General features: G+C 41.5%; 1 protein-coding gene across 15 annotated transcripts in view; it reads left to right on the forward strand.

Moving 5' to 3' along the window:
• Nucleotides 1-14,619, forward strand: part of CADPS (calcium dependent secretion activator) — a 471,095-nt gene that overhangs the window by 381,078 nt on the left and 75,398 nt on the right. For 8 of the 15 annotated variants that reach the window (XM_086367063.1, XM_086367064.1, XM_086367065.1 and 5 more), the window contains 3 exons: nt 3,847-3,993; nt 7,334-7,489; nt 11,439-11,586. In XM_086367063.1, coding sequence (XP_086223189.1) covers nt 3,847-3,993; nt 7,334-7,489; nt 11,439-11,586 — 451 coding nt within the window. The remainder of the gene's footprint in view (nt 1-3,846; nt 3,994-7,333; nt 7,490-11,438; nt 11,587-14,619) is intronic. The other 7 variants (XM_086367067.1, XM_086367069.1, XM_086367072.1 and 4 more) reach the window with 1 other exon arrangement.

The following is a 14,619-nucleotide window of genomic DNA, read 5'->3' on the forward strand; positions in this document are numbered from 1 at the left end:
GTCAGACCAAAGATACCATAGCAATATGCAGGTGTCCTAGTATGAAATAGACAAATATTAGACTAAGAGGCAGAACTCTTTAACTCTGCTAATAACTTGCTAAGTGACCTTGGGCAAATCCAATGACCTTCTTGAGCCTCAGTGTCCTCTTTTGTAAAACAGAAACTTTGAATATCCAAGACTTTCTAACAGTGACATTCTAGAAAATCTGATTTTCCATATTCATTCCATATATACATTTAATCAGCAGTACCTCCCTAACCCGTCAGACTGGACCTAGGGCAGGTGTTCAGTAAGCATGTATTGATTAACAGATGTTTATTAAGAAACACTTAATATGCCAGTCCAGGTTAAAAAAAAAAAAAAGAAACACTTACAGGCTGAGAACTGTTAAGAGTACCACAGGAGAACTATGGGGAAAATAAATTGAAAAAAAGAGATACATTCCCCTGAATGGAGGTTTCAATCTGGTTGGGTCTGAGCAATATGCACACACAAAAAATTACTTTTGTGGGGAAGGCTGGTAGTGATAGTAAACAAAAAGTTGAGAAACACCCCCTCTAAACTCTAGAAAGATACCAAAGAGTGCCCCATGGACCAAAGTAGGGATTAGACCTAAGGGTACACCAGGAGAGAAGTTTCAGTGTTCAGAGCATACAGAGAAGACAAGATATACTACATGTATACATGCAGCAAAGGGTTCATACAAAGGAAGGCTTTTTGTGTCTTAAATCTAACCCCATCCAGAAATCTAAAGCAGAAGACTTGGAGAGAAGACCCAACGATACCCTCTATGCCCAGGACATAAGTATGCTAGTCACTCAGTTGTGTCCAACTCTTTGCGATCCCTTGGGCTCTAACCCACCAGGCTCCTCTGTCCATGGAATTCCCCAGGCAAGAATACTGGAGTGTGTTGCCATGCCCTTTTCCAGGGGATCTTCTCCACCCAAGAATCGAACCCAGGCCTCCTGCATTGCAGACAGATTCTTTACCATCTGAGCCACCAGGAAAGCCCCAAAATTAATCCTACAAATAAGGAATGACTCTATCATTCATAGAAATGATGAGATGTGCACACATTTGTAATTTTCATCCTTTTGTGAGAGAGAGCAACTAAGAGTATTTTAATTTAGTGCTCCAGGGATGAGTCCTTTGACATGAATGGGAGCTACCCTGAAAAAGGTCCCCAAAATGAAAAGGCCCCCAAACTCATTCAGCAGTCCCCAAAATGAATGAGTCTTAATTTTTAATATGTATCTGTTGTTACAATAGCAAATTTTAACATGTATCTGTTGTTATGATTGCAATTTACACTTCTTACACTATCCAGAGATACCCAATTATGATTTTTACAGAGAAGTATGCTGGACTTGTTTCTATGCAGTTGCTAAACAACCCTCTAAAGTAATAATTTGTCATCGATCAGCCACTGCAGGAGCCTGTAGACCTGAGTGCTACAGGAAAATTCCCCCTTTCACATATATATGAGTCACATATAATGCTTGAAATTGACTCTTAGATGGTTAATATCCAAATGAATTATCAATAACATTAGTAACACACTATGTTATTTTGCTAAAATCAGAAATGTCAAGCATGTTTCTTCAGCCTTTTAAAACTAGATCACAAGGATATGTCACAGAACGAAAATGTTTCTATGAGTCCAGTACAGCAGTCTGGCCAAATGTCATATTTTGCCAATACAATATGTTTTGATTAATCTAAGTATTTAAAAATTTTTCATGTTTAAAACAAAGCTCATTTCTAATTTGTGTGCCCACCCTCTGCTAATATGTTTAAATTGAGTTGCTGTTGCATATATTTGTATGTTATTCATTCCTAGCTACTTTTAATTTGCTCAGAATTGACATTTTAAGTTTCCAGGCTGCCATCTCGAAAGATCTTCTAATTCCTTGATCAATATTCAGTGTGTGTATCATTTAATGATCACATTTGCTTATATAGGCTTACACATGTCTCAGTGGAAATCGCCAACGGTTTTATTGCATAGCAGTGTTTAAGAATGAGAACCACCAGGGACTGAATTCAAAGGCAGATTCCCCAGTTAAACAGAGAAACATGGAAGTCAAAGTTCCATTTTCCTTCTTCTTAATAGCTTTAGCTAAGCTCTTGATCATTCCCACGAAAGCACCCCTTCGTCCCAAGCAGAGAAGTGTAATTGTCTTTCCCCAAATGACAAGTGTTAAGGACAAACCTTTGAGACACCTGTTTCCCTTAAGGAAGAGAATGCGGGGCTGGCAATTTTGCATTCTAGGTTCCTCCATCTACCATCCAGGGCTCTATTCCCATTATGAAAGGCCAGCTCATTTCTAGAGGGAGACAGATGTCCAGATTATCTCAGGGGTCCAAAATTTCAAACCTATCAGGAGACTTGCCCCCCTCAGCAAGCCCAGAGGCAGCTCCAGCCTTTGCAAGAGCTGTGTTAGTCAAATACAGCTTGCCCGGGGCAGAGCTGCTTTGGCAAAACTTGCTCTTCTTCTGCAAGATCCAAAAAGAAAACCTCAACTTCTTTGCCAAAATGCTGTCAACTCCACTTAAACAGGAAGGCTCCTCTCAGATGCAGAGTTAGGCTGGGCTCCACTGTGCCAGTGACTTTGGCTGGATGGAACACCCTTGAAATGCCACTACAGAATCGCACGATGCCAGCTGGTTGAGCAGTATATGACACAGTCCCTCCAAAGAGATGTGGTTGATTCGCTTTGAAGTTCTCATTTTGTTTTACTTCCTTTCTTTACTCATAAAGCCATCCATCTCTCTCTCATTACCTCAGTTGATCAATCTTTGCTGAAAAAGAACACCTGATACAAGGTCACAATTTTTAACTGTTTATTACTTTTTAACTTAAATTTTGACTTTTTACAGAAAATACAAAGCTTGATTAATATTCAAATGACACTCACACAAATCAAGAAACAGAATATCCCCAGCCCCCTACAAGGCCCCGTCATCCTTTCCTCCAGTCTCTATCTCACTTTCAGAAGTAATTACTTATAACAGAAGACCACATTTTAAATCCTCTTGTGGTCAAAGAATTTACTCTAAGAGCTGAATTTGGGATTCTTTTCCCTTTTTTGAGTGTAAGCATTTCTCCACATTAATTAGACTTAGTTTGGGAGGGGAGGTCTCCATTTTCTTTAAGTGTTCTATAAAATTATACAGAGGTAATCATTCCTATTGACACAATTCCTTTATCTTTGCCATCAACCCTGATGCCCCATTGCACATACTGTCTTCAGAAGTAGGGGTTGGAAAGGATTCAGGTTTTGTCCACTATCATCATGTGTGGGTTCAAGTGGGTGAATTTCCTGCTCCATCTTGTATCTACTCTGACTTAAGAAATGTGCCTCCATCAAAAATAACTCATAAACAAGAGTGAAAAAAATCCAAGTGTTTTACCCTTTCTATCAGTCCCAGCTACTTCACTACAGCCCTCGCCACAGCAACGCCAAGAATTCCATCCGCTTAAAGTTTTTTGTCTGAGACAGGTCCAGACCCTCACAGCAGTGGATCTGGAAACTGAAAGCCCCTCACACAGGCATTGAAATAACACGTGTAACATCATTGTATATAGGTGTCCATGAGTGTCCACGCTTTTCGGTCTCTCTGTGGTTAATTTTTTTCCCATTAATTTTTATCATTTCTCTCTGAACAACTGAGCCACACCACAGCTCCCATCCGTAAGCTGCTTTCTGAAGTGTGTTGCTTAAGTCTTCACTGTTGTCTTTCTGTGGACTTAGCCAGTTTATTTACAACTGTCGCGTGCTTCTGCCACATCTGCATTGTCACTGTGATGGTATTTTTTCTTTCTGTCTGTTTCTTCCACAGGAGTTTAACCAGTAATCTACCCAATGTGAACCTACCCAATGTGAACCTTCCCAAAGTACCAAATCTACCAGTTAACATCCCTCTAGGCATCCCACAAATGCCTACTTTTTCGGCACCGTCATGGATGGCTGCTATATATGATGCTGAGTGTGTATTCAGTTCACATTAGATCTCATTTAAATTTAAGTGATCTTGGCATGGATATGTATTGTTTATTTCTATACATCCTATATAACAGAGATGGAGATGGATAATTAGACATATTTTGCTGATCATACAGAGACAATATTGTTTATTTCTGGCATGCAGCGTGTTTGTAAGACATTGGCTATATATACCGCACTAACAATTTGTCTTACGCCCACTGAATGTTTGAGAACTGTGTTTCACTTCCTGAATTCCTTTGCAAAAGGCTTCTTCCCATGTTTTGCTTTTTTGTTGTTGTTTTTTTCCTAATCCAGGTGACATGATTTAGAAATTAATCACCCAAAAATAGTCCAGGAAACCTCTTTGCTGGGCTGGCCAGTCATTTCTGGCTTGATCCAAATCCGAGAGAAAAGCATACCTATCTAGAAGCTAGTTTGGTTTTGTTTTGTTTTTAATAAAAAATTCCTAGATAATGTTTAAACCATAAAGCATATTTCTGGTGTCAGCAAATGGCAGAATATAGTAACAGTATGTTCTGGGCTAAACAAAAATTTCTGAATGGATCAAGCCTTAGTAATGTAACTGTTCTGTAAAGTACATCCCAAGGTCATAATACAATTTGGAGCATTGAGATCTAGGTAGCAAGAAGATCTCCGAATCTGAGAACGCAGTGCCGTTAAATTGGGGATGGGCATATCGTCTGTAGCTTCGGTGCAGAGCCTTGCTCTGTATTCATCCAAATGCCAGCAATTTACGGGCTTTTGCCGTGGAGGCCAGGTCACCCCTTTAAAGCCAGCTGTTTGAAGGGTGGAGGTTGAGAAGTCATTTCTTCTAGCCTAGGAAATGAATCTTCTCTCCCTCTTTCCTAAGCAAGAAGAAGATCCAGCACCCCAAAATCCTCCCTCAGGAAAATTAAATTAGAACCACATGCATGATTTAATAAGTGAAAGAAGGTTTAGTGATCCTACACCCTCCTTTGATCCTTGTCTTAGACCACAGCTAATTATAGGCCAGATAAGCTTTTTCTTGAAAGAATAAATTGGCACATTTTCAAAGGGAAGTGTTATTATCAAAGGAATAAAAAATGATCTGAAACTGGCAGTGATGTTTTGAAATCTCAGAATCGCATTCATCAAGATGGGCCTCCATGTTTTTATTTCTGCAGTAATCCAGGTAGAGAACAGAACTTTAGAATGACTGCTCTACTTGGCTCCTCCAAAGCTGCCTAACATTTTTTAAAAACTCGTATATTTGCTCACAAGTTCACAAAGAAATCAACTGGTCAATGTGTCTGATTTTCTTTTGAAGACAAATTAAAACCTCCAAAATTTGTATATGGGAGGGAAAAAAAACTTCTTAATAAAAAAAAAAACCATAAATCATATTCATGCTAAGATGACTATATGAAAAATTAGATTAGGTAGTATATGTAAAAAATTTAAAAATAAATATCTGAAAGCTTCCCTTACCTCCTTCTGTGCATGCTCTGTGACATGTTTTTGAAAAGATATGAATCAAGACATTGTAATAAAGCAGATAATGGTCTCCGTTCAATTAATTAAGGCATGAGTGAGAACACATTTTGGTAACTGCTCAGCAATCAAAATAATCTTGGTGCTATTGCCTTAACATTAACAGTTTATCTTAAAAATAAAAAGAAAATATTCTTTTCCTCATGTCAAAACTTAATAATAAGCTCTTCAAAGAAAAAAGAAAAAAAACCCTAGAAGAATTTTTTGAAACTCTGAAACCAGATGGGTGTCAAAATGTTGTTGTAATAAATACCAATTATTGCATTCATATGTACTTAATGATTTAAAACATACAACCATGCTGTTCCAAAACGGGGTTTAGACTAGACAAAGTTGGGGTTTCTTCTTCCCAAGCCTAGGACGGGATAGGGGGAAGGCCGAACTTTGACGATGCATTCCCCCACTTTTGAACACTGCCTACCACAGTATCTTGAAAGAAGGTGTAGATTCTCAGTCACCCACCAGGAAATGCCTGATTCTATATCTTTTCATGATTTCAGTTTCCTCCTTTGCCACCTTTCATTTTAAGGACGTGTTTCCATGTTACCTGCTCCTTCGTGTCAGATACATCTACGTACTGACCTCAGACTGGTCTGTCCTTGAAAACGTGACCCTGTTGGTGCAGGCCTTGGGCTCCCTCCCGGCATGTTGGGAGTCGGCCCCCCCACCCCCGCAGTAGCTGTGTATGCACTTATGCACTAGCTATATTTCTCTCTCTGAAGCATTAATTCAATGCAGCTGGCATCTGTCACAATAGAAACACCCACTCTCATCTGTTTCTATAGACGATGTCAGAACAAGTGGTAATGCATGGTATGCTGGACATTTTATAAATTGCCGTGTTAGCATTAGTGGTATGCGAGGAAGGGGGTGGGGGGTGGCCACCCCTTAGAACTCCCACTGGAATTGTTTTAAAAGAGGAAGCCAGCCAGAGAAGGTTGAGAGGGCGGGAGGTGGAGCAGTTCCCGTACGCAGGCTTTCCGTCGCTGGCCCAGGTAAATGTCTTAAACGTCATTGTACAGAAAGGAATCGAGACCAGTTTCTCCATCTGTACCGAGGACTGGGTAAGATGGTGCAACAGTACAGGAGCTCGGGTTTTGTGCCCTAAAGCTTTGCAAATATTCCTTGTCCACTCACCTCCCCCCACAACCCACCCTGTCCTGGGGCTGTCATGCAATGGGCCGGTCTATGAAAATTGGAATAATAACCAAACTGAGCAAGAATCTCAGATTCAAGGCATCCAGGTGTACTCAGCTTGGTTTGAGTCACCCTAATTTCTTTCCAGCTCTTCAAGGGAGAAAGTGGGTCCTCGCTCACCACTTTGTTAGCACTGTCCTTTTACAACTGAAAGTCTTGTGCAGTCTCCAAGAGGCCTCCGCTCTGGAGGGGAACTGGGGAAATGCATGAAACCCTGAATTTGAATAACTGCATGTTGCCATGTAGTTATTATCCGTTGAGACCTACTTCTCCCCCTGGTTCGTGGCCTTCATCTGAATCATCACATGTGTTAATGTGGTTATTAAAAGAAGGCTGATTTTTACCATACATTGTTCGAGTGATGGGGCAGCACGTCCTCAGACTTCTCACTGGTCTGGAATAATTGGCCGAACCAAGCCTGCTAAGTCATGTATGGTAAAACTCTAATCTGCCAGTGGAGATTGCCCCCACCTCCACGCCAACACTCGTCGTTTTGTATGTGGAAGCCACTGTTTGCCTTAAGCCTTCTAGTCCCCCCTTGTTCTTGTGTCAGCTTTTGCAGAACCCTCAGCCAGTGGGTGACTCTTGTTTTCTCATTTTTATCCTGCCAGTAATGGATCAGGCACTTCAGAAGATCTGTTCTGGAAACTCGATGCCCTGCAGACCTTCATTCGGGACTTGCACTGGCCCGAAGAAGAGTTTGGAAAGCACCTGGAACAACGGCTGAAGCTGATGGCAAGTGACATGATCGAATCTTGTGTCAAAAGGTGAGCACAGGTGGCTGGACAGGTTCTGTACACCTTCCCCGCTGTGCACTGACTCAGGAAGGACTGGGTGGCTGCTGAGTCAGCCATCACTTGGAGTGTCTGGGAGAAGGTGACTGCTTGTCATAGGCAGCTGGAGTGGTGACCACATTGAAGCTTCTGTTCGCCTTCCCACATCTTGCCAAACCCCACAAAAGAGGGCACAAAATAAGGCTGCCTATGTTTTCATTCAGCTCTGTGAGGAAAGGGTCCTTCTTGTCTCTGTATCCTTAATACCCATAAGTGTCTGGCACAAAATGTTTAGTTAATATGTATTTGTTAAATGTATGAGTGTATGTGTAGGTGGATAGCTGGCTGGAAAGAAAAAGGAGAACCTACTAATCCACTGTTCTAAGCACAGGGAGCAGGCATCTCTTGACTCTGCAGTGATGTAGACAAGACCTCCTCAGCACCGTTCATTTTGTGAGCACATACCACATGCTGACCATGAGTTATCTTGCCCAAAATCTAACTAGATAGCAACAAAGGGGCATGAGACATTAATTGTGCATTTTGGTTTCCTACACATTGCCCACTTTGTCACCATGGCTTGTGGGATTGAGGTGGGGATGCTGCATTTATCCTTTCTAGGTAGACTTTCCCAAGAAATAAGAAGGAAATGAGGACAGGGAACAAAAACTGTTTGGGCTCGTCCTGTCTGCCAGGCATGGTGCTGAGTTCTTGGCACGCCAACAAGGATGGGAGATCTCATCCCTTCCCTCATGGAGTGTCTATATCTGAATATCAGAGATAGAGAGGAGATTTGTCTGGTTTGACATCATTATCATCACCCTGTCTATCTCCAGACACACATCCAAGTTCCTTTTCCAGTTCATAACTGTTTCATTATCTTTCCTCGCTCACAGAAACCCCCAGTCTCCCAGACACCACAGACTCCTCTGGATCTCCAGATGTTGTATAGTTGAGTTGATGGATCAGTTGTGTGTGATGGGGGTTGGGTTTGGCTGAGAGTGATCTGAATCTGGTATCTTGTATCTTGCAAGAAGAGAAGAGAAGGAATAGCATCAAAACTGGAAGCCGAAAAGGCAAAAGTCCCAGGTTGGGGAGCATCACAGCAGGAAATGGGAAAGGGGCTGTGTGCACCGAGGACTCTGGGCAGGTGTCTGTCTGATGGCACTTCTAAGAGCTTAAAGTCCTAGGGACTCAGGTTTTGTGTTTTACTTTTTTCTTCCCAATCATAGAACCAAAGACAAGCCTATTTCTCTAACCAGTGGTCAAAATCTTTCCTTAGGGTTTTGATTTCCACCATTTCCTACATGGTCATTTTTAGGAAAAGCAAATCTTTCCCTAAAGCCATACCATCTCACCAAAAACTCCTTGCAGGGCAGTCTCCCTGTGCTGAAAAGTTCTCCCTTGATCTACAGCTAGGTGCACAATTCTAGCTACACATTGGCTACAATGCACTAGAATGAAGCCTTACTAGCTTCTGGTCTGTGCACACAATTGTACACAAAGACTTGTTTGCCCTTTTCTGAGAAGCCAGGCTTCTGAGTATGGAGTAAGAAATAGGGAGATGCTGTAAGGAAAAGGGAAGACACAGGGATGTAAAAGGTAGAGAGTGACTCTATTTCCTCCCTCACCATGTGGCTTGGCTAGCGGGATCTTAGTTCCCCAACCAGGGATTGAACCTGCGACGCCCTCTGCTGTGAAAGTTCAGAGTCCTAACCACTGGACTGCCATGGAATTCCCCTTATCACACGTCTTTATGGTTCATCCACCACCAAGACTGTGGGCTACTGAAAAGCAGGAAGTGTATCTTGTTCATTCTGAGCTCCTAAACTTCCTCAGGTCCCCTCCTCATGCCTGACACATAGCAGCTGTTAGGTAACCTTTTGTGAACAGAAGTTGGTCAGCTTCACATGTACACCTGAACTGGACACATACATTTCCCAGTGTCCCTTTCAATTGAGGCCCCAACAAAAGCAGATCAGAGCAAGCATAGTGGCAAATACCATCCCCAGACCCCCAGATTCGGAAGTTAAAAAGTGAAGAAGTCCTTGGATGTTGTAAGACATAGAACGTACATGAGTAGAGCCTAGAACGTTAGCTTTCCTCTTTGGGAAAGAATAAAAGGGTCTTGTTCTAGGAGGACAAGAACATTACTACATAGGTGTAAATGTGCAGTGCCTGAAAGTCAATCAGGCACTCATTTCAAAGTTTCTCAGCAGTCGAAATCATACATTTGTCGGAGCCTCTGGTCTCCTTTATGTGAGATCCACACAAAATAAGGCACCCTAACCACCCTCTGAGAGGCAGTGTAGTAACTGACCTTGGCTTTTCCACCCCATGGAGCCCTCTCAGTCATATTAATTTTGCATTCAGCTTCCTTTTCTCACAGCCACACACTCCAAGGGCTATGAACAGCTCTCCTGTGAAAACAGAAGACGATTACTTCATTGTAAGGGAGTGATTTAGCTTTTCCATTTCTCAAATTGGGGCCGGAACTGGCACACAAACCTCAGAAGATCAGCACAGGGACCTGTCCCAAGTCAGTCCGCATCAGGCCCCCTTTTCACAAAACCAGAAAGCGATGTATTTTCAACGTAGCTTAAAATGATCATCATGATTAGAAAGCTTCTTCAGTGCACCGAGTCTTTGGGAGCCAAGATACATTTATCTTTAACATGATCATATAATATATAGGGTGTTTTAAGGGTTTTTTTTCCTTTTAGTTTTTTTTTTTTTTTCCTTAAGAACTGGGCTTCCAACCTTAGAAATTATACTTGGCTTCCCTGCATGCACCCAGGGTGTGTTAGCAAGCTGGCATCCTTTCCTGAGCTAACTAGCTGTGTGGTCCTCCCTATGCACTGTTAGAAAACTGCTACAAATACCTCTTAAAGTAGTGCTCTCCTGGTGCCTGCGTGATCTCCAGAACCTGACCGTGAACAATGCTCAAAAGATGCACCAGACGGAAGGAGCTTTATTAAAGCCACTTACTAACCAGGTGCTTTTTTTTAAAGACATGTCATGACATTGACCCACTTCACTGAAACCTCTTAAAATCTTAACTGGTCCCCTTTACAATGCTGATATCAAGGAGTACATCTCAGCCCTGTATTACCACCTGCTCATGTCAGACTAGGTTTTTCCTGTGAGCAGTTAGCACATTGATGGGATCATAATTTGACCTATGTCAAAATTAAGTCACTTTAAGTTTCCACCGTTGTATACTACTTGAAATGGTAAGTATACTATGATGCTTTTACTTGTAAAATTAATATAATCTTATTGCAAAGCAATGCTTTAACATTGCAAAAACCCAGCAACAGCCAAAAAAAACACAACAAAACATAGTAGAAGCACTCTCCAGGACCACTTCTCCTAATTTCAGTCTCCTCCCCAAAGGTAACCATCCTATGTTTTTAGTCTTTAAAGCAATATAATAAACTTGTTGAATTTTTTTTTATGTGTCTCTCTTTCACAACCAGAAAGGGGGAAAAAATGATGTCATTTAAGATATTTGCCACCGTGAGATTTGTTAACATTAGAAACTGCTTTAGGGGGTGAGGATGGCTGTTTTTTAATGAAGTATTTCAACGTAGTCAGGTGCAGATGTGAGCGAACTTATATATGCTATAATGCTGTAATTGAGTTTTTGTTCATTCATTCTTCTGCAATTAGGGTTCTCCGTAGCATGTAAACTATAGACAGAAATACGCCGAGCTACAGGTGTTCCATGTGCTGCGGAGAAAGGAAGGGTTTACGTGGCTGTCTCTCTGAATAGGCTTCCTTAGCTGGGAAAGTCATTTTTAAAAGAACACATGTGAAGTCATTGTCGATTGAAACTGATTACAGCCTTCAATTTTCTTTTTCACTGACCTCTCAGAAAATGTCTCCTCCACCTGCTGCCATCTGAATGCTGAATTGGTCTTTTCCTACTTTGTTTTAATAGAACCAGGATTGCATTTGAAGTTAAGCTGCAAAAAACCAGTCGATCAACAGATTTCCGAGTCCCACAGTCAATATGCACCATGTTTAATGTTATGGTTGATGCCAAAGCTCAATCAACAAAACTTTGCAGCATGGAAATGGGCCAAGAGGTAAAAAAAAAAAAGATACAGATTTCATCCCCCCCTCCATTGATCATGTAGAAGAAAACTTCACAAATTCCTTCCATCTACTCTAGCCTGCTAGTTTCAGAAATGCACTCTAACGTGGATTAAGCCACAGATGAATGTTTGCTGTCTGATCGTTAAGTAAATTTCTAAAGCATGTGCTGATGACTATGCCAGTCACTTGGAAGTGATTCTTGGCTGGGCTTGGGGTGGCCATAAAGTTCCTTTAAGTCAGATCAAGTTTGACGATCTTATTTGTTGGGCTGGCATCTCCAGCAGGTGTGTTTGACAGAATGCAAGTCATTTTCACATGGGAAGTGCATTTCATTACCTGAGCATCTGGGCAGCAGGAGAGAGCTCTTCTTAGCATCACACAGCCTCCAGGATATATAGCGTTAGATCACCCTGCCACCCAGTCCCCAGCCAGAAGGCTTTGAACTTCCAAGAAATCGCAGGCTTTTCATTTTCCTTAGACTGAGTGGATTGTGAATCTTCCCTGACCAAAAGTTTAGTCCTTTGCTAAGTTTCCAATCCCAAAGTGGTATTTAAAATGTAAAGGAGAAAGAAACAGCAACTTGGGCTTGATTAAAGACTATCATGATCATTTTTCTCTGATGGCCTTAAGCCAGCTAGATATTCATATACCAATTTAGAATTAATTCAGAAACATTTCTGGCAACTCTCATGTTGTTGCCAATTGGCATAAATTGCTCCTAAATCAGATCTTTCGATACCAGCCTTATATGCTCAGAATTTTTACTAAATTATATTTGCTCCTTATTCGTTATTTATTTTCTCTTTCAGCACCTTCCATTTTTAAATGTGGGTTGGTGGTATTCTCTTCCTGGCAAGACTGTCTCTAACCTTCTTTCCCCTCCAAGTCAGCTTCCTCAGCCATCCCTGTTAGCTGCTGCTCCTGATCGATTTTCTTGTAGGGTACCTTGCCCCAGGGTGCTGTGTTCTAAGCACTACCCTCAAATGCAAGGTGGCAGTGGTTCTCTTTGCTGGCTCTATTCACTGCATGAGAACTATCTGGAGCAGTAGTTCTCCAGTTTCAGTGCCTAGCAGACTCATCCAGAGAGCTTTTTAAAACCCAGATTGTTGGGTCTCACCCCACACGAGTTTCCGATAGGTCTTGGGTGTGGTCCAAGAATTTGTATTTTTGACAAATTTCCTAGTGATGCTGATGCTGCTGGCTGTTCTGGAGACCCCATTGTGAGAACCACTGGTCTGGAGGCTCAGTATCCAAAAAGAGTTATGGAGAAGAGCTGAGGTGCAGCAAGCCAGCCTCCTGAGGAAGGCTTAGGTTAGATGGGCATCCATACCCTGGTTCTTTTGCCTGGGCGGTGCTGCAAACTGGAGCTGATCAAGTCACTCAGCTTCTTCAAACCTCAGTCTCCTCATCTGTAAAAGGATAGTTTCATTAAGGCTGTTTTTAGCTGTCAATTCTTCAGACCTCACCAAGAAGGCCAGCATAAGGAATGAATAAAATTGTTCTGGATGAAGTGGAGAGGGCAGGAATTCAAGAAATAGGGGGACCAGAGTCCAAGCTACCATATTCCACTCCACCTGTGCACTTCTTCACTGCCCACCAGCCACCTACCCGCCCACACTTCTCTGGGGGACTCTGAACAATCTTACAGGCTTCACAGAGTCTACTTTAAAAACCCGTTCTTAGTGATATCTAAAGTTCATTAAAATACCTTTGAATTCAAACTCCAAAGTACCATCCCTTCTAAATGTTTCTCCCTTTGAGCTTTTTTTATATTATGAGATATAATTCACATACCATAAAATTCAGCCTTTTAAAAGAGTACAATTCAGTCATTTTTAGTATATTCACAAAATTGTGCAGCCATCACCACAGTCAGTTGTAGGACATATTCATCCCCCTGAAAAGAAACCCAGACCCATAGGAATTCCTATTCCCCAACTCTCCCTCTCCAACCCTAGATAACCACGCCTCTATTTACAGTCTCCCAAGGATTTGCCTATTCTGAGCTTTTCATATCACTGGCATCTCATGTGTAACCCTTGATAATCTGGTTTCTTTCACATGGCAGAGTGTCTTCAAGATTCACCCATTGTTATTACATGTATTCATATTTCCTTTTTATAGCTGAATAATATTCTATTACATGAATATACCACACTTCGTTGATCGCTTTGTCAGTTGATAGACATTTGAGTTGCTTCTATTTTTCAGCTACTACGAGTAATGCTGCTGCGAACATTCCTGTCCACATTTTCACGTGGACCTCTGTTTCACGTCTCTTGGCTATATACCTAAGAGTGAAATTGCTGGGTCATATGGTAACTCTGTGTTTACCTTGTGAAGCACAATCAAACTGTTGTGCAAAGTGGCTGCACCATTTTGCACTCCTGTCAGCAATGTACAAGAAATCCTGTTTCTCCATAACGTAGCCAATACTACTTCTTCTTAACCATCTTTTTGGTATCACCGTCCTAGTGTGGATGACACAGAGTCTCATTATAGCTTTGATTTGTGGTGATGTTGGCCATCTTTTCATGAGCATATCGACCACTTGTGTGTCTTCTTTAAAGAAATGTCTATTCGCTCAAATCTCTTGCTCCTTTTCACAGTTGGGTTGTTATCTGTTGTTTGATTATGAGAGTTCTTTATATCTTTTGGATATGAGACCATTATCATATATATGATATACAGCTATTTTCTTACCTTCTATGGGTTGGTTTTTATTTTTTCACTTTCTTGGTAACATTGTTTAAAACAGAAAAATGTTTAAATCCATTTTATCTGTTTCTCCTGATAGCTGCTTGGCATGTCCATTTTAGCTGAGTTTCACAAGGATGGCACCATTCAGGACAGGAAAGGGTGGTGTCACTAGGACTGGCCTTCCTTTACCCTTGGCAACTTTTACAGCCCCTCTTCAGTTTGACTCAGCTATGGCCTTGATCATAGAATTCCTGCCTACCTGGTCAGATGGCTGAACCATCTTTTCGAATAGAACTAGTCACTCTGATCTTTTCTTTTTGAAC

Source organism: Bos grunniens, chromosome 22, assembly GCF_055505025.1.
Source record: "Bos grunniens cultivar Pamir isolate PY7600 chromosome 22, Bosgru_T2T1.0, whole genome shotgun sequence".
Classification (NCBI taxonomy): domain Eukaryota; kingdom Metazoa; phylum Chordata; class Mammalia; order Artiodactyla; family Bovidae; genus Bos; species Bos grunniens.